We start from the raw sequence: 17,967 nt of genomic DNA on the forward strand, positions 1-17,967 counted from the left end.
CACATTTTTGTGGGGGCAGCACTCCGAAAGCTAGTGGCTTGTGCTACCAAATACACCTGTTGGACTTTAACCTGGTGTTGTGAGACTTCTTACTTGCTGGCATCTCCACATCTCATTTTTGTTGTGATAGAAGAAAACTAAAAATATTTATTTTTTGAAGTTAACTTTAAAATATTCAGCTAAAGGTACAAAACATTCCTGGGCAGTCAGTGCTTAGCTTACAACCATCTCTTTCAGAGCAACAATACTGATGGCCAGTACACCATTCTTTTTTGGTCCGGAATGGTGCCAGGGCTAGAGACCATGTAGAACTATGGGAAAATGTTGTAACCAGTTCATTAATGTCAGTTGGGCAAATTTAAGACACGGGTAGGAGAATTGCTCATTTGCACTTGGCATAAGGAACAATTTCATCTGCAGGATGTGATTTTTGCACAGTTCGCTTGTTAGGATTTTTTATGAGAAGAGTAAGGGGTAGTTTTGAGTGGGCTGGTGGTAGGGAATCTTGACTACTGCCTGCAGATGTCATTTTGAGTGCTGCCAATGATTAAAATTCCTACTGAAAGGATTGTCTGATTGTGGACATTGCCATAAGATGTAAGAACAGGAGTAGGCCATTTGGCCCATCGGGTGTGCTCCACCATTCAATGAGGTCATGACTGATCTGATATTATAATCCTCAACTCCACTTTCCCATCCTACCCGCATAGTCCTTGATTTCCTTATTGATTAAAAATCTATCTATCTCCGTCATGAACATACTTAACCCAGCCTCTGCAGTCAAGAATTCCTCATATTTGTTGCCCTCTGAGGGAAGAAATTCCTCTATCTCTGTCTTAACTGGGCTCCTTGCTGTTAGAACCAGAGAAAATAGTCTAAATTCTCCCACAAGGGGAAACAATCTTTCTGTATCTACTCTAAGTGCCCTGAGAATTCTATATGTCTCAGTAAGGTCGTGTCATTTTTCTAAACTCCAATGTGTACTGGTCCAACTTAATCAACCTAAGAAAATCCCTCCATACCCAGGATCAACCTAGTGAGCCTTCTCTGGACTGCCTCCAATGCCAGTATATCCTCCCTTGGATAAGGGGACCAAACCAATATTTTGAGTGTGCCTAACGAGTGACTTGTATAATTTTAGCAAGACTTCCCTATTTTTATACTCCATTGTCTTTGAAGTAAAGGCCAACCTTCCATTTGCCTCCCTATTACTTGCTGAACATGCTTTTTGTGATTTATGCATGAGGACCCCCAAAACCTTCTGTGCTGCAGCTTTCTGAAGTTTTTTTCTATTTAAATAATATTCAGCTCCTTTATTCTTCCTACTAAAGTGCATAACATCACATTTTCCTACATTATTTGCCATGCAAATGGCAAGTTCTGGCTAAACTGAAAATTATTTATCTGAATTATGTGAAGTTTCAATAGTTTATGAAAAATTAAATGTACTGTTCATGAGTTGAACTAATAGCTCAGCAAGTACTATAGACGGGTGGAATAATAGGCTTTACACAGACTAAGAGCTGTTTGCTGTGTCAATTACTTGCATCCTCCTTCAGTGTCAATGGAAAACATGGTGTTTGATAGTGGGTCTTCTGGGGTATTATTAATACAATATTGAGATTGCCAGGTTTTAATAAGTTTGTGACCCATTAGAATGATATGTTTGGCTGGCTTTTGTTTCATTTCACCTCGGCTGTATTTTATATAGAAAGAGAGGCCTTTGACTATCAGTGGCTAACTAAGGAAGTTTACTGTATAATACTGTGAAGATTAGTGGTAAGTCAGAAGATTGGATAAATTTTAGAAACCAGCAAAGAAAGATGGGGGTGGGGTGGGGAGGGAGAAATTGGAATCAGAAAAAGATGGCTTGAAGTATAAAGCCAGAGAGTTTCTATAAGTATTTAAAAGGAAAAGAACTAAGTGAACATTTGTCCCTTGGAGGATGAGACTGGGGAATTAATAATGGGAAAGAATTAAATGGCAAAGATGTTGATCAGGTTTTTTTTTGTCATTCTCCCCATGTCTGTGTGGGTTTCCTCCAGGTGCTTTGGTTTTTCCCACAGACCAAAGATGTGTAGGTTAGGTGGATTGGCTATACTAAATTGCCCCTTAGTGGACCTGGGTGAGGTACTCTGTCAGAGAATGAGTCTGTGCAGACTCGAGCTGAATAATCTTCTGCACTGTAGGGATTCTATGATTCACTTTGGACGAGGCCAAAAACACCTCAAGAATACTTGAAAATGAGGTAAAATGGAGAGAGGAACACAATTGGAAAAGGTACTGAGAAAACTATTGGAACGAAAGGCCTTGGGCTTGATGGTCTGTATCCTAGGTTCTTTAAAAGATCTGGCTGCAGCGATCATAGATTCATTGATTGTGATGTTCCCAAATTCCTGAGTTTCTGCAAAGGTCCCAATGGATTGAAAAATTACAAATGTAACACTTCTGCTCAAGAAAGGAGGGAGATAAGTAGGAAACTTCAGTCCAGTTAGCCTAACATCTGTCACAGGAAAATACTAGTATCTATTATTAAGGAGGTAATAGCAGGATGCTATTTCTAAATTGGGCATAGTCAACATATAAGAGGGAAATCATGTTTGAAAGAAGTATTGGATTTCTCTCAGCAAGTAACAGCAAGGTGGATAAAAAATAACCTATAGATATTGAGTACTGGGTTTCTAAAAGGTATTTGATAAAGTGCCGCATCAAAGGTTACTACACAAAATAAGGGCTCATGGTGCAGGATGTAATGCATATTGGCATGGATAGCAGATGGTTAATTAATAGAAAATGGAGATTTGGGATAAATGAGTCATTTTCAGCTTGGCAAACTGTAGCTGGTGGAGTGCCACAGGGATCAGCTCTAGGGTCTCAGCAATTTACAATAAAGGGACAATGTATGGTAGCTACAATTGCTGATGACATCAAGATGGTTAAAGTAAGTTGTCAAGGGGAGGTAAAACATTTACAAAGAACATAGATAGATGAAGTGAGAGCAAAAATTTGGCAACTGGAATATAATTTGGGGAGAAGTGTGAGGTTGTCCACTTCGACAGGAAGAATGAAAAAATCAGTCTATGATTTTAGTGTAGAGAGACTGTAGAAGTCATGGTACAGAGAGACCTGGTGTCCTGATGCATGAATCACGACATGTATCTGGGTACAGCAAGTGATTTGTAAGGCAAATTGAATTGGCATTTATTTAAAGGGGAATGAAGTATGCAAGCGGTAAGCTACAGTGGTACAGGGCCCTTAATGGGAGTGCATCTGGAGTACAGCATATCATTTTAGTCTTAAAGGCTATAGAAGCAGTTCAGAAAAGGTTCACTTGACTGATTTATGTGATAAGAGGGTTAGCTTGAGGAAAAGTTGTTCAGATTTGACCTGGATCCAATGGAGTTTAGAAGAATTAGAGGGCATTTTTTATTGTAACATACGATCCTGGGGGAATTTGATGGAGTGGATGTTGAGAGGCTGTTTGCTCTTTGGGGGAAAGTCCTAGAACTGGAGGATGCAGTTTAAAAATTAAGTGGGGGTGATTAAATCATCATTTTTGATGATGAGGCAATATTTTTTCTTGGGATCATTCGTCTGTGGAATTCTCTTCCTCGGCAAGCAGTGTAGACTGAGTTGTTGAATATATCTGAGGATGAATGAAACAGATTTTTGACCAAGGGAGTCTCGGGTTTTGGGAGATAGACAGAAAAGTGCAGTTGAGGCCACAATCAGATTGGCCAGGATTTTACTGAATGGTGTAGCAAGCTGTAGGAATCAAATTGCCAACAACTGCTAATTCTCATGTTGTGGAGGTTGGTGGTAGAGTGTACCATGCCGACACTATAGTTATGAAAGCCCACAAGACCTCTACTTACTCAGAAGACTAAGGAAATTTGGCATGTCAGCTACGACACTCCAACTTTTACAAATGCACCATAGAAAGCATTCTTTCTGGTTGTATCACACCTTGGTATGGCACCTGTTCTGCCCAAGACTGGAAGAAATTGCAAGAGGTCGTGAATGTATCCCAATCTAGCACGCAAACCAGCCTCCCATCCATTGACTCTGTCTACATTTCCGCTGCCTCGGCAGAGCAGCCAGCATAATTAAGGATCCCACACACCCTGGACATCCTTTCTTACATTGGGGGAAAAAGATACAAAAGTCTGAGGTCACGTACCAACCGACTCGAGAACAGCTTAAGTTGATCTTTCTCTACACCTTAATTATGACTGAAACACTACATTCTGCACTGTCTCGTTTCCTTCTCTATGAATGGTATGCTTTGTCTGTATAGCGCATAATAAAAAACAATGCTTTTCACTCTATACTAATACATGTGAAAAATCAAATTTAAGGTTAGGGCCCCAGTGGAAAAAACTACATAATGTTTTTTTCCTCCATACTTAACGGCCCACAAATAATCTTTCAACTTTAAATAAGTCCTGCATTTGAATTCCAATTTTGTTAGCTACAAAGCAAAAAATAATTTGCTCTTGTCGCTTATCCCAATGTTTTATTTATTTTTAATAAAGTGGTCATTTTAATTTTTCAGTACCTGGAATTGCTGAGATCCCAACATAACAAACCAATTAAATGCCTCAGTATCATGTGGGCCCTGGGACAGGCTGGGACAGATTTGGCAGAAGGATTAAAGGGTAAGAAATCAATGGTGATCCTGGGATATTTGGAAATAGTTTGAATTGAATTTGTGCTGTGGTTAATACTATCCAATTTATTCATATTTCTTGCACCCCTCCTTGGGTTTCTGAAGTTACTGCTGCATACACTTTAATGTTTAAAAAGTAGACTGCCGTAACTCTTAATTGAAACAAGATTAATTAGGAGGATCTTTGTACAAGATTTCCCCTCCTTTTTGGTTTTAATCTGAGAATTTGAACAACATGTTTAGATAGTTCAATTTTAATAATGCAAGACATTCTCTATTCATTTGCAATATATTGTGGTTTAGAAAAGTTGTTCTCTTCTTCCCATTTTAGTATGGCTTAACATCATGCTTCCTGTACTGGGTGTTAAAGCTCTGTCTGCCTATGCAATTAGCTACTTGGACAGATTGCTAATGTGAGTAAATGCAGAACTTTTTAAAATAAACTTCAATATGTGGAAAGCCTGTATCAAAATCCACCATATATGCATTGTGTGGCTCTGCTGTATCTAACAGCAATTTTAATACAGAAGATTGCCATGTGCTTTCTCTGTAAAGTTATTTGGTGATTCTTTTCTCTGCCAGTTTATTATGTATGTTGTAATTGGCTTCAAGTGCCACTTGTAAAGTATTTAATTGCACAAGTATCTGGCATGAAGGGGCTGGATAGGGTAGAGGTGGAGAGATTCTTTCCACTTAGAAAGGAAACTAGAACTAGAGGGCACAGCCTCAAAATAAAGGGGGGTCGGTTTAGGACAGAGTTGAGGAGGAACTTCCTCTGAGGGTGGTGAATCTCTGGAATTCTCTGCCCACTGAAGTGGTGGAGGCTACCTCATTGAATATGTTTAAATCACGGATAGATGGATTCCTGATTGGTAAGGGAATTAGGGGTTATAGGGATCAGGCGGGTAAGTGGAACTGATCCACTTCAGATTAGCCATGATCTTACTGAATGGCGTGGCAGGCTCGAGGGGCTAGATGGCCTACTCCTGCTTCTTCTGTTCTTATGGTTAGCTCAGTGATTGACATTGGATTCAGAACCCAAGATCTTAGTTCAAATCTCATTATGGCAAGTTGTGAAATTAAATTCTGTAAAGTCTGCCAGTTTGTTGCCTGATCATTGCATTTGCTGGGTGGTTATAAAAACTTAATTGGCTCACTAATGATGTTCAGGGAAAGGAGAAATTTGAGTTACTCTGAAGTAGAATAGACAGACATGACATGTACAAAACATCCACCTTTTCTCAACATGGAGTATTTGAGGCAAATGCAGCTTCCCTTTTACTTGCCTCAAGTAGGAGTGACCAGACTAATTAATACAAAGCTAATCTTTATTCTGAAGCAGACAACTACTTCTCCCAGTAAAAGATCAAATAGCAGTAGAACCCAGTGTGATGTTTAATAGTAATATGATCTGTTCCCCTTAATTGCATCTGCATTCATTGTAAAAATGAAAAATTCATGGGAGGAGAACTTAATTGTGCCCTTGCCGCCACTGAAAATTGCAAAGGAAAAACTCCATAGCTCTGTCTAGAATGGTAGACAAGTTGCATTCAATTTCTCAGTGCCTTGACTTTAGAATGGACTTCAAAGTTAAATGCCATTGCATGGTTAATCTCTTAATATGTTTAGTTAATTTCTTATTTAATTATGTAACTGTTAATTAAACCTTCATGACAGTAACTATTCCCTTGTATCTATTTATCATTCTCAGGATGCATTCCAATCTATCCAAGGGATTTGGAACTATTGGACCAAAAGACTTTTTCCCATTGCTGGACTTTGCTTACATGCCTAACAACTCACTTTCACCCAAGTAAGTTAGAATTTTAATTCTGATACTTGTTTAAGAAAGCTGCAAGTTACTGAGATTGTTCTGGTCTGTGCTTGAAGTTGCTTAATGACTTGACTGTGCATTAGATTTTTTTTCCCGACTAAATATTGGCACAGATTAAGTGTACATGAAAAATGTTGTGAATATTTATTGTGCATTGAAAAATGTAAATCTGTTTTTGCCCAGTTCCCAATCCCTCTAGAAAAGTGCAATATAGATCTCCATATGCACACAGTTTAAGCCAGCCTAGTCGTCAATTGATAAATGCTGGTACAACCATAAGAACTACACAAATTAATTAGTGTTTAATCGTAACGACATGCACTTTCCTGAGAATCTTCAACCGCATATTTATTATTTGACTGTTTTAAACCAGTTAATGGCATGTCTTTAATTGCTCTGTTGAGTTTCTTGTTTATATGCCTTTTTCTTTTGGAGCTCAGGAGCAAGTTAACATATTAGGCTAGTGGCACTTGTACCTCAACCATTTCACCTCATTCTATTCTTGGAAGCCAAGCTTTATTTGTGCCTTCAGTATTCAAAAGTTTAAAAAAAAAATTCTTGTGTCTTTTTCAAAATATGAAACCCCAATTCCTAAAATATTTATTGCTCTGTTGACAAATTAGTGTATTTTCTGACACATCCTAATTCTTTCAGTTTACAGGATCAGTTGCGCCATCTTTATCCGAGGCTGAAAGTGTTGGCATTTGGTGCCAAACCTGACTCTACACTGCACACCTACTTTCCCTCTTTCTTATCCAGAGCAACCCCCAACTGTCCTCCAGAAATGAAGAAAGAGGTAAGTGATGAGACTCTATTTTTGATATAAAATGGAATTTTAATGTTACCAAAAACTGAACCAACTTTGGTTTGGGTTTTCCCATTAATGCATTCACATTATTTAACAAAAAGACAAACTTGTCGAAGCTTATTGCAAATTCTTTTTACAAGGTTGAGGAAGGATGTTTTAAAATTATATTCAACGCTTGAAAAAAAACGTAATTGTTTTAACACCAAATGAATTTCCAATCCATCTGAAACATCTTTAAAGAAATCACTCAAAGCTTCATAACAGGGATATTGAATTCTTAATCTTTCATGAATTCTAATACTTCATATTAAATGTATTGAAAATAGTAACTATGTATTGAGATTTATCATTTCAAACCATTTTGACAGTCTCTAATTCTCCCCAGCTAACAAAATAACTGAGCTGAATAGGTTGAGAAAATCATAGGTTCCTGACTCAATTAAGTTAGCCTTAATCTGCTCTGTTGAAATTTAACAGGTGTCAACATTAGTCTCCATCACCACCTCTCTTCCCCCATGTTTTAAGTAGCTTGTGCACATTCTTTGTCTATCTATGCTTGTGTTTAAAAAAAAAAATTGCAATTGAGCAATTATCCATTAAAATTAATCTAAGGGGTCAGCATTCTGAAATGTGTCATAATAAATGAAGAAGAAATTGCTTGCATGCAACTAATTTATTTTGCGTTATCTGTTTATTGGGTCTCGCAGTTGTACTAGCTGAGAACTTAACCTCTCGTTGATCAGTTGAAATGTGATGTATTTTTGTATTCAATTAAGCCATTGATGTAAGTTATTAAATAGCCTGAATCGCGCATCTTTTATGAATTGGGATAATATGAGCCTAATGTCCCTTTTGCTCAACTTTCAGCTCTTAAGTTGCATGGTTGAATGCTTGACCACAGATTCCAACAGTTTCAGCGTTTGGAGACAGCTGTACACTAAACATCTCTCTCAGTCCAGGTGATTATTGCAAAAGCTTGCAAAGAGGTGCTATGGAATAATTGTCATCCTTTTTTTTTCTCTAGCATCCATATGTAGATTTAAACTGGCATAATCAGCTGATGTTTGTCATACCCAAATCCAATTTGTTAACTGGAGTTCTATTTTGAATGAGCTGATCTATTGTGGTTGGAATTCCGTAGTAGCTTCCCATGAGTGCTTGCATTTTTTGAGATTTAAATTATTTATTTATTGGTGTCACAAGTAGCCATACATTAAAATTGCAATGAATTTACTGTGAAAATCCCCTAGTTGCCACTCTCCGGCACCTGTTCAGGTACATTGAGGGAGAAATTAACATGGCCAATCCATCTAACCAGTGCATCTTTTGGACTGTGGGGCGAAACTGGCGCATACAGAGGAGACCCATGCAGACTCCGCTGGGATCCAAGCTGGAATCGAACCCGAGTCGCTGGCGCTGTGAGGCAGCAGTGCTAACCACTGAGCCAGTATATATTTTGAGAAGCCCAGACTATAGTTCTCAACCACTTTTCCTTTGACCGTGAATACACTTAGTCCTGGCAACGTTTGGACCTTTGCCACAGCACAATGAGCAGCAGGATTATTTAGGATGCCTGTCTCCTGCCTCCCCTCAATCCTCAAACCAGAGTGTTCTGAGATATCCTACTTTCAGTTGTAGCTACTGAATAATCCTGGTTCTAATTCTTTCACTTTGAAATGCAGCTACGAATTTTCAATCGCCTCCGGTGTCTTGGTTTGCATATTATGTTGGCAATTCCCAGCTGTACTACTTGGGAACAGTTCCATACTCTGACCTGAAGATATTCTGTTAAATCTTTTTTAATCAGCGAGTAGCTGCAAGAGGTTTACAATGTAAAGGAGTGAATTTAGGCAGTAGCTACTGAAGCGCACTGACACTTTGATAGGTGATTTGCTTCACGCTGTAGAGCAGGGCAGTTCCTTTCATACATTCAGTATTTTTTCGCAATGGAATTATCAATGGTATGTGAGATGTCAAAAAATAATTGTTTTCATTAATTAACATTTCTATTGTTCATATCTGAAATATAAAGTAAAATCTTGTTAATTGGAAGTTTTCTGAATTTACTTTCATCCCAGGCCTCCAGTAGTTATTCCAAATGCTTTGTTCCCTTCAGCATATTTGATCTGTGCTGAAAACCTGCTTTAAAATGTTGACAGTGTCAACTGCTTTAACTGCGAGCCTGTTTTGATGTACCAAGTTCTTTTTCTTTGAAAAAAAATCCTTTCCGTGTGCAATTCTCCCTTGAGAGTAGTTTGATTCTATAAACTGCATCTTTTGGTTCATTATGCAGTTCGGCTTAAATATTTTTGTATTTATTATCTGTGCCTTATTGCATTTTCCCATGGTTAGGGTTTCTAGTCCTGATTTCCTGAGAATAGCATTAGCAACATTTACTGTCCTTTGTTTCTGATTGTAGCACCTATATTCATGAAATATTTTAACTGGAATATCAGAGGTGCACTTGTGAATGGTGCACTATCAATTCTCAGTTGATTCTTTTCTTTCAGTCTCCTGCTCAACAATCTTTTGGAAACCTGGGACAACACGCCAGTCAAGGTATTTTTTTCATTTATTTTCAATTGCAGCTAATCGCTTTTTAATTTGCACATCCAGAAAATTGTGTTTGAACCATTTTTCTTTTTTGTTTGTTCATGTAATATAGTATTTTGTCTTCAAATATTTCTTCCCCCAGGAATAGTATCTTTTTTTTGTCTTGATTGGAAAACCAGCGTTCTGCCATTTAGGCTGGATATTAATTCAATTGGAAAAGGGAACTTCTTGCAGGTTGATGTCCAGACATATTCCAAATTCAGAATCATCAACTTGGGCTTATCCTGAATTTTTGTAAAACTCAGACTGAGATGAGATGCCATGTTGAATTGTTTCTGCAGTAACTATTGAACAACTGACCTTTCATTGTGCATGGAGTTGTGCTGTTTTGTGCAGGTGATCTTCTGACACCGCTCCATTATGCCACTGGTTTTCTCTGTTTTGCTTTTATGTTTTCTTGTTCCAATAAAATGTTTTTACTGCAAATACTTACAATTTTGTGCTGAAAATCTAGTTCTTTTCTAGAGTATTAGTCTGAAGTTTGTTTCCTTGGTGATTTTTTTTCAAGTAACAATTTTCAGATTTTTATTGCAATTCTAAATTATCAATGAGTAGTAAGTTTTTAAGGTATTTGCATTTTTAATGCATGGGAAACTCCTTTTTGAATGTAGTCCCATCCAGGCTCTCTGTCGTGGGATCTAAATGGTGCGGTCAGATTTTTTTACCAACTATGTTATGTACTCTGCTGTTTGTGCATGGAGAAAGCTCCCCCCTCAGTGAGAAATTAGAAGCAAGTTCTAAACCAACTATGTTCTTGAGCACAGAGTTGGCTGCAATCATGTTTAAATGTCTCGAGCATGCACATATAATGGATTTACAACACTGAAACACTTGGTTTTGGTATTTATCCTCCATGTGTGCAATGGTTCTAATGCCTTGTACCACCTTTGTCCCCATCTGCCATCACTTCCCTCTGCTGCCTCCACAGGTCTCCCCAAACTAGCTCCCACCTTGTAACCATCTACCCCTTATCATGATGAGAATGTAATAATTGCTGTTTTCTTCCTCTGAACAAAGTTTTATAAGAGGGCGAAAAGGAAGGCTAATTCCATTTTGGAAGTAAAAGTTTTTGGACCATTGGGGAAATGTGACTAAAGGAGTGATCCAGTTGCATTTTATTTTTGGTGTAATAGTTTCTATCTTTGATGTACTTTTGAAAGTAAAATTGAAAACTCCAAATAGTGCGTTATGAAATATGTTCATGGAAATAAAATTGCTGATCAAAGTGGGGAAATTATAATGACCTGGATTTGCACAATCAAGAAGATGCTATGGACTTAAAAATGGCCAGATCCAGTTTCGGCTGATGAGGCAAAGGGGGCAATGCATGATTCACACATGAAATTCAAGCTCAGTGCTAAGTTCAAATGGATCCCATGTTGGCTGTTTCAAGGACCTTAACCTGGGTGTCGCAAATAGATGGAGTCGACATAATACTTTAAGGGTGGATAACATCCATGTAAATTGTATGAACTGATTTTTTTTTTCAGTCTCTGTTGGACTGCTTTGCTTGATAGGCCATCTGCTACAAGTTAGAATAAAACAGTAAAATCTAGTTATGCAGTTTGAGTTTTGTTCACTTTACTATGGGCTATTATTATATCATTATCAATATTTGGCTGAGTTTCAAAATCTACAGTTAACTGTGTGTGCATTGGAGTGAGAGCTGTTATTCGATTGTTAGCTCATTTTTTTATCTCCATGTCTCGGTCTGCCCATGGTGGATACTAGGTGGGTGGGTAAGAGGGACCATGGGAATTGCATGAGGATGACAGGGGATTTAGAGGTGTGAGGGCTAGAGGACCTAACAGCTTCTGAAACAACAATGGTGAAGTCCCATACAATGCTAGCTTTTCTAACTAGCTTGCCTTTGCACTTGCCTGCCCCGTTGGCACCTGCACTTTGCTTCCAGCGTTTGTGGACTAAACTCAATCCCCCACGCAGCTTGCCCTGGATAGTGAAAATAAGGCTAAGTGACTGGACCTATGGGCTGTGACAAATTTTGAATGTGTGCTGGATGTAAAATCTTTATTTGGATGAGTATATTTCTGTGTAGTCTATATTTTAAACCTTAATAAATTAGTTTTTAATATTGAATTTTCTTAATTGTAGGTGCAGAAAGCTCTGCAAGAAACTGTTCGCTCATTTAAAGTTACAAATGAAGAACTGTCTGGCAGGCAAGGTGCCACAAATTCACAAGAAATACATTCCTGCAATACTGCATGCAATGTAAGAAGTTAAATGTAATGATACTTGCCAGAGTAGGGAAAGCCGCATTATTCCATTGTTCAGTTGAGTTGGATTGCCCTTGTCTGGTTTATACTTCAGCCCTTCCAGTTGTAACCTCAAAAGCTTTTCTTGTCTCCATCTTTTTGCCTCTGGAATACTTGGAGATCTACCCATGCCCCCTCCTGTTTTCATCTACTTGCTGTCCCTTGTCAACAGCATCTGGATCTACATGTGCACTGACAACACCCAACTCCTACCTTGCCTTCAATACCGAAGTGAGGCTTCTTGTCTGATATCCAACACTTGAAGATTGAAGACACCATCTTTGGCTACCATCATAAACTCTGTTCCCTGGCCATTGTCTCATCCTGAACCAGATTGTTTGCAATCCTAACATCCTTAATTGGTTCTAAACTGAGCTTCTAACCTTGTGTTCCACATCACAATGGTAATTTACTTCCACCATTTAATATTGGCAGTATCTGCATAAGCTTTGATTTTTTTTTTGTGTGCTGATAAATTCATGCTTTTGTTCAACTATTCAAATGCTTTGTTTTTCACCCTTCATAAACTAGAGTTTATCTGAAACTGTTGCTTGTATCTTAACTGTCATGAGTCCTGTTCACCCATCACCATTTGTGCCCTTTGATCCACCAACTCCTTAAAAAAAATCCTTGTGTTCAAATCTGAATTTACCATCTTTGACTTTGACTTCCTCAACCTTCAGTACTCGTGTTCCTCCAAATCTGGCATCTTGGGCAATTCGCGTTTCTTTCACTTCACCTTTGTCTGCTGTGCCTTCATGTGCCTCTGCCCCAGGTTCTGCAGTTCATTTCTTAAATCTCTTTTTGAGATGTTTTTAAAACCAAACTCTGACCAACCTTTCAGTCACCCATCCTATATCTCCTCCTTTGGCTCAGTATCAATATTTCTTTGATTATGCTTCTATGAAGCATCCTGGATGTTTGCAATAACATAAGCACTAAAGTTCCAATTGTTACAAGTAGTGGCTTCTGCTCTGAACCCTAATTGTAATTTTGTGATGGCTATTAACATTCTCTCCTCAATTTTCAAGAACCTCCTGCAGAAGCTGAAGGGTGGTGGATTCCCATGGTTCCGTCTGTTACTTGTGCTAATGATTTTTGCGGCAGGCTTTGTGATGCACGATATCAGAACACATGGATCCTTCAATGGTTCGTAAATCTATGTTAATATTGAATATTACCACTTTTTTGATGAAGTTTAATGCTTTGGTTGCAAGGATGTGTTGCAAAAATCAGTATACTATGTTGTTCACAATCAACGATTGCATTAAGGTTCATGTTTCCTCCTAAATAAAGGATGTGGAAAAATGAGTTCTGATATTTGTTACTGATTTTGAAAAGTTCATTTAAAAGAAATTGCACTGACTTGTTCAAAATTAAACATCTGTAGCCTTGAGACAGAATGTTTTATGCTACGTTTTCATAGTTTTATGTTTCAATGTTTTAAAACTCTACGGTGACTTACTGTTGTTGCTTATGGCTTGTGGTATCGATCTTCTATTGAAGGAAAAATTTGCATAATTTGTACTAATTTCTGTTAAATGGAATAATTGAACAGGCTTTTTTGACTGCATTGTGTAATGAAAGTTAGATTATCTTGCAGAGAAATTTCAGACGAGTGATCAAGTTTATTTTACGCTAAATGTGGTTAAGTTGGATTGGGTTTTTAAAACCAATTAGATGAACAAAGCTGGATGGTGGAGAATAAAAGATACGATGTTGGATAATAAACATTTAAAATAATTCCATTGTCAATGAAATATTCCCTTGCAGATTAAATCTGCACTGGAAAAGTAATTGAAGTGTGGCTATCTAGAGAAGTTAGAAACAGTATTTGAGGTTTTTGCCCAAAAAAGGGTATTGACTGAGGCTTTTCAGATTCAGCAAAGGATGTCCAAACAATTGAGGAAGGAAATAAACGGGAAGTGGCAATAAATACCAAAACAGGCTATGAACTTTGACATGTAAAAATGAAGGTAAATGTGAATCCCTTAGTCAAAAGGTGACAACATTATAAGTGGAATGACTGAAATTAAAGATTTTCCCTGTCTTCACTGAAGGCATATACCTGCTTGAAAATGCTAGGAACCCAAGATCCATTGAGAGGAATGTAAAATAGTTATTATTCAAGAAATAGTACTAGAGGAACTAATGGGACCAAGACCTGACAAATCCCTGGACCTGATGATCTTCAGCATAGGGTCTTAGAGATGGAAGATACTCAAGGCCCACTAAGTCCTAGATTCTAGAGTGGCCCCTGTAGATTGGAAGGTAGCAAATGTAATACCAGATTTGGGTTCTTGGGATTGGGTTAATATATTAGCACGGATTGACTAACATAACAAAACCGGGCCACTTTCAGGACGAAAGGTATATAGCAGAGTGCCTTAAAAGTCATTGCTTTGATCTCAGTATTTAGGATTGACTTAGATGAGGGGAGCAAACATAGGCTTATCAAGTTTGCTGACTATACAAAACTTGAGTGGGAAATAAGCTGCAAAGGGATATAATGCTGTTGTGAAGGGAGTTCCAGGGTGATTTTGATCTAACGACAGTGAAGAAGCGGGGTACATAGTTCCAGGTCAGGATGGCATGTGACTTGTAGGAGAACTTGCATGTGGTGGTGTTCCCATGCATCTGCTGCCCTTGTCCTACAAGTTAGTAGAATTGGCTTAGAACATCTTGTAAAAGAAGCCTTGGTTGTTGTAGGTAATAGACTGCCATTGAAGCAAGTTGCTTTGTCCTGGATGATGTTGAGCTGCTTGAGTGTTTTTGGAAAGTATGCCCTCACACCTCAGACTTGTGCCTTCTAGATGGTGGACAGGCTTTGGAGACTCGGAGTGAGTTACTGAAAAATTCCCAACCTATCACCTTTTTTAAGCTCAGTTTCTGGTCAATGGTAATCCCTAGGTGGTTGCTAATGGTAGATTTGATCATGTAATGCCATTGAGTGTCAAGGGGAGGATGGTTAAATTTTTGTTTGTTAACCCAAGAAGGTCGGAACAAAACGTTTAGGCAGAACTGAATGATGGGAGGCCTTCAAAGGTTTGGGTATGGAGTTGATGCATTCCTTCTGAAGGAGCATGGAAAAGCATTCAAAGCTGGGGCTCCGAGCTAAAGGTTTAGATACCACTTAAGACCGACTGAAATGGTGTTGATCTTGAGGCTTTTAGCTTAAAAGCTTGTTTTAAGATAATTGATTAAGAATACAATTTAAATATATTGAAATTACTTCAATTGGTACAGTTTAATTTTCAATTTATTTAATCTGTGATGGTACCACTATGCATAGTCCTTTATTTATGATTACAGAATGCCTTTATGTTGCTGTAACAGTATTTGTCCGCATCATGAATGATGCTGCATCAAATTGGATACACATTGCCACAAATAGTCAGTTTTGTTTGAGAACTTGAAGTTAAGTAGCTTACTTTTAATGCTGGTTATTTTCCACAAACAATTCAATTAAATCTTCAAATTGTCTCATGCTTGCTTGATGAATTAAAAGTTTGGCAATGCAATGGAGATTTTTAACAGACTTGAGGCAAATAAAATTTGAACACTATGTAATCATGACTGCATCCTTTACCAGAAATGGTCTCCAAATTTGACTGCAGGAATATATTGTTGGAGTAAATCCGAAATTAAAAGATACAAGATGGTTACCTGGCACAAAATGGACTCTGTGAAAAGATATTAAGATGTGCTGACTTAGGCATAGACATTGCACAACGAGCTAAATCATGTTGTCTAATTACTACAGGAAATAAACCAGACCTTGAGGTCCAGATGATCACCTTAACTTAAGATAAGGCAGAACTAAAACAATGAGTTTTGTTAACAAGATCAGTCATTGATAGGGGGGGGGCATACTTGGATAACGATGTGATAACTGCTAATGTCTGTACTTGTCCACTATTTGAAAATGTATAAAAGCTCAGCTGCCATTTTAAAGTTGAGAAGGTGACCGTACACTGCGGAGAGCCCAGCACTTCTCTCAAGCTTTGTCCGATAAACTGCATGTTGAATCTTTAAATCTGACTCTGAGTGGTGATTTTCCCACAACAATATAGTTTGGTGGTGGCTCCGATTTGGGTAAGGAAGCTTCCTTTACGGGTGGCCTGTTGGCACTACTGCCTCGCGGAGCTATGGCCTTCGGGTTTGATTCTCGGCTTGGGTCATTGTCTGTGCGGAGTTTCCTCCCACAGTCCATTTTCTCCCTGTATACGCACAAGTGACAGTGTACGACTATGGAACATCCAGTAATGGACACAGCTACTCACCTGTTGGCCACACTTAATGGTTTGATGTTTCAGGAGTTTTTCTCTAACAGATTTGGGTAGGTGGCAGGGTCCAAGGATCAGAGGAATAGCAGTGAACAGCAATACATGTTTTAATTGGCTTTCTAAGCAGTGCCCATTTGGCGCTATTTATGTCTGTCATATTGTGTGACAACTTTCCATCAACACAAAATTGCCATTAGCTTTGCATACATTCTCTTTGGCACACCACATGTAGTGGGCTCCGTGGTTAAAAATGTGGGGAACTGATGGCTCCAGATACATGTGGGGCTGACATTATATATTGCAGTTCTTCTGATCATCTTGGTCAATCCTGCCAGCTACCTAAAGGTATTCTGCACATTGGTTATTTGGGAAATTTTAAAGAAAAACTCTAGCTAGAAATATCATTTGAGATATTGAATTGAATTCTAGGCTGAACACTGGGGCATTTTCATAAGCTACTCGCTTACTATGATCTGAACTGTTTGAAACTGCTGATGCCTGTAATAGAAAAATGTGAATTCCATTGTTACTGACTGATCTATTTAAAGATTTTTTTTTTCCCTCCCAAGCATCATCATCTGCTCATGTCCTACAGCAGTCCGGAATGATGTCTGTCTCTCAGCAGGCATGGAATAAAATATCTCATTATTCCAAACAGGGATACAGGTAGGTGCAAAATGGGTGTGCTTGATCCAGATTGCCCTTGCCACTTTTTTCAGCTGTTCCTTCATACAAATAAAACTGAGCAAGTACAGCTGGACTTCTATTATCTATTATTTTGTCTTGTCCTTGTTAGCTGTTGGCCACACTTAATGGTTTGATGTTGCAGGAGTTTTTCTTCAGTAACTGAAATTTCCATGGTCCTAAATAATATACAGACATTAAACCCAGACAATTGAGCTTCTCTGTCTATAAAGTTTTAATTTGGAAATTGCTGATCTCGAACTTGAAATATTCAGCAATCCAAAGTTGCCTTTAGTTATTCTGCCATTCGCCTTAAATGGGTGCTCTCTGGTTCTTGACCTCTCTGCCAACAGGAACAGTTTTTCCTACTTTCTGTATTAAATCTCTTTTCAAATGGCCTGGCCCCTCAATCACCTCCTCGGGAGGACAAGTCTAGTTTCTACCTGACCAATCTCCTTTTTTGGAGGCAGATCATTATTCCTTTCAGTTTTGCCTCCTAACCTTTCATTCCAATTTACCTGAGACACATCCATTCTCAACCTATTGAAATTAACCCTCTTCTAATATCTTTACTCTAGATTATGGTCTTTGCCTTTAGAATACCTAACTTGAAACATATTTGCTGATCGCTATCCCCTAAATGTTTCCCTACACTGGATATGCTTGACTCGACTCACTTCCCAGGACTAGCTCCAGCAATGCATCCTTGTTGCTCTGTAACAAACTGATTAAGAAAACTTCAGAAACCTCCCCTTCTCTGCCCTTTACATTATTACTATCTTAGTCTGTGTTAGGATAAT

At 38.3% G+C, this 17,967-nt stretch overlaps 1 protein-coding gene across 2 annotated transcripts in view; it reads left to right on the top strand.

Annotated features, from left to right (window-relative positions):
- The window catches only part of tmem214 (transmembrane protein 214), a 47,044-nt gene that overhangs the window by 22,684 nt on the left and 6,393 nt on the right, over nt 1-17,967 (top strand). For both annotated transcript variants that reach the window (XM_078213038.1, XM_078213039.1), the window contains exons 6-14: nt 4,556-4,658; nt 5,001-5,082; nt 6,381-6,482; nt 7,158-7,299; nt 8,179-8,270; nt 9,822-9,870; nt 12,037-12,153; nt 13,229-13,346; nt 17,053-17,149. In XM_078213038.1, the coding sequence (XP_078069164.1) occupies nt 4,556-4,658; nt 5,001-5,082; nt 6,381-6,482; nt 7,158-7,299; nt 8,179-8,270; nt 9,822-9,870; nt 12,037-12,153; nt 13,229-13,346; nt 17,053-17,149 (902 nt within the window). The remainder of the gene's footprint in view (nt 1-4,555; nt 4,659-5,000; nt 5,083-6,380; nt 6,483-7,157; nt 7,300-8,178; nt 8,271-9,821; nt 9,871-12,036; nt 12,154-13,228; nt 13,347-17,052; nt 17,150-17,967) is intronic.

Source organism: Mustelus asterias, chromosome 5 (genome assembly GCF_964213995.1).
Source record: "Mustelus asterias chromosome 5, sMusAst1.hap1.1, whole genome shotgun sequence".
Taxonomy (NCBI): Eukaryota; Metazoa; Chordata; class Chondrichthyes; order Carcharhiniformes; family Triakidae; genus Mustelus; species Mustelus asterias.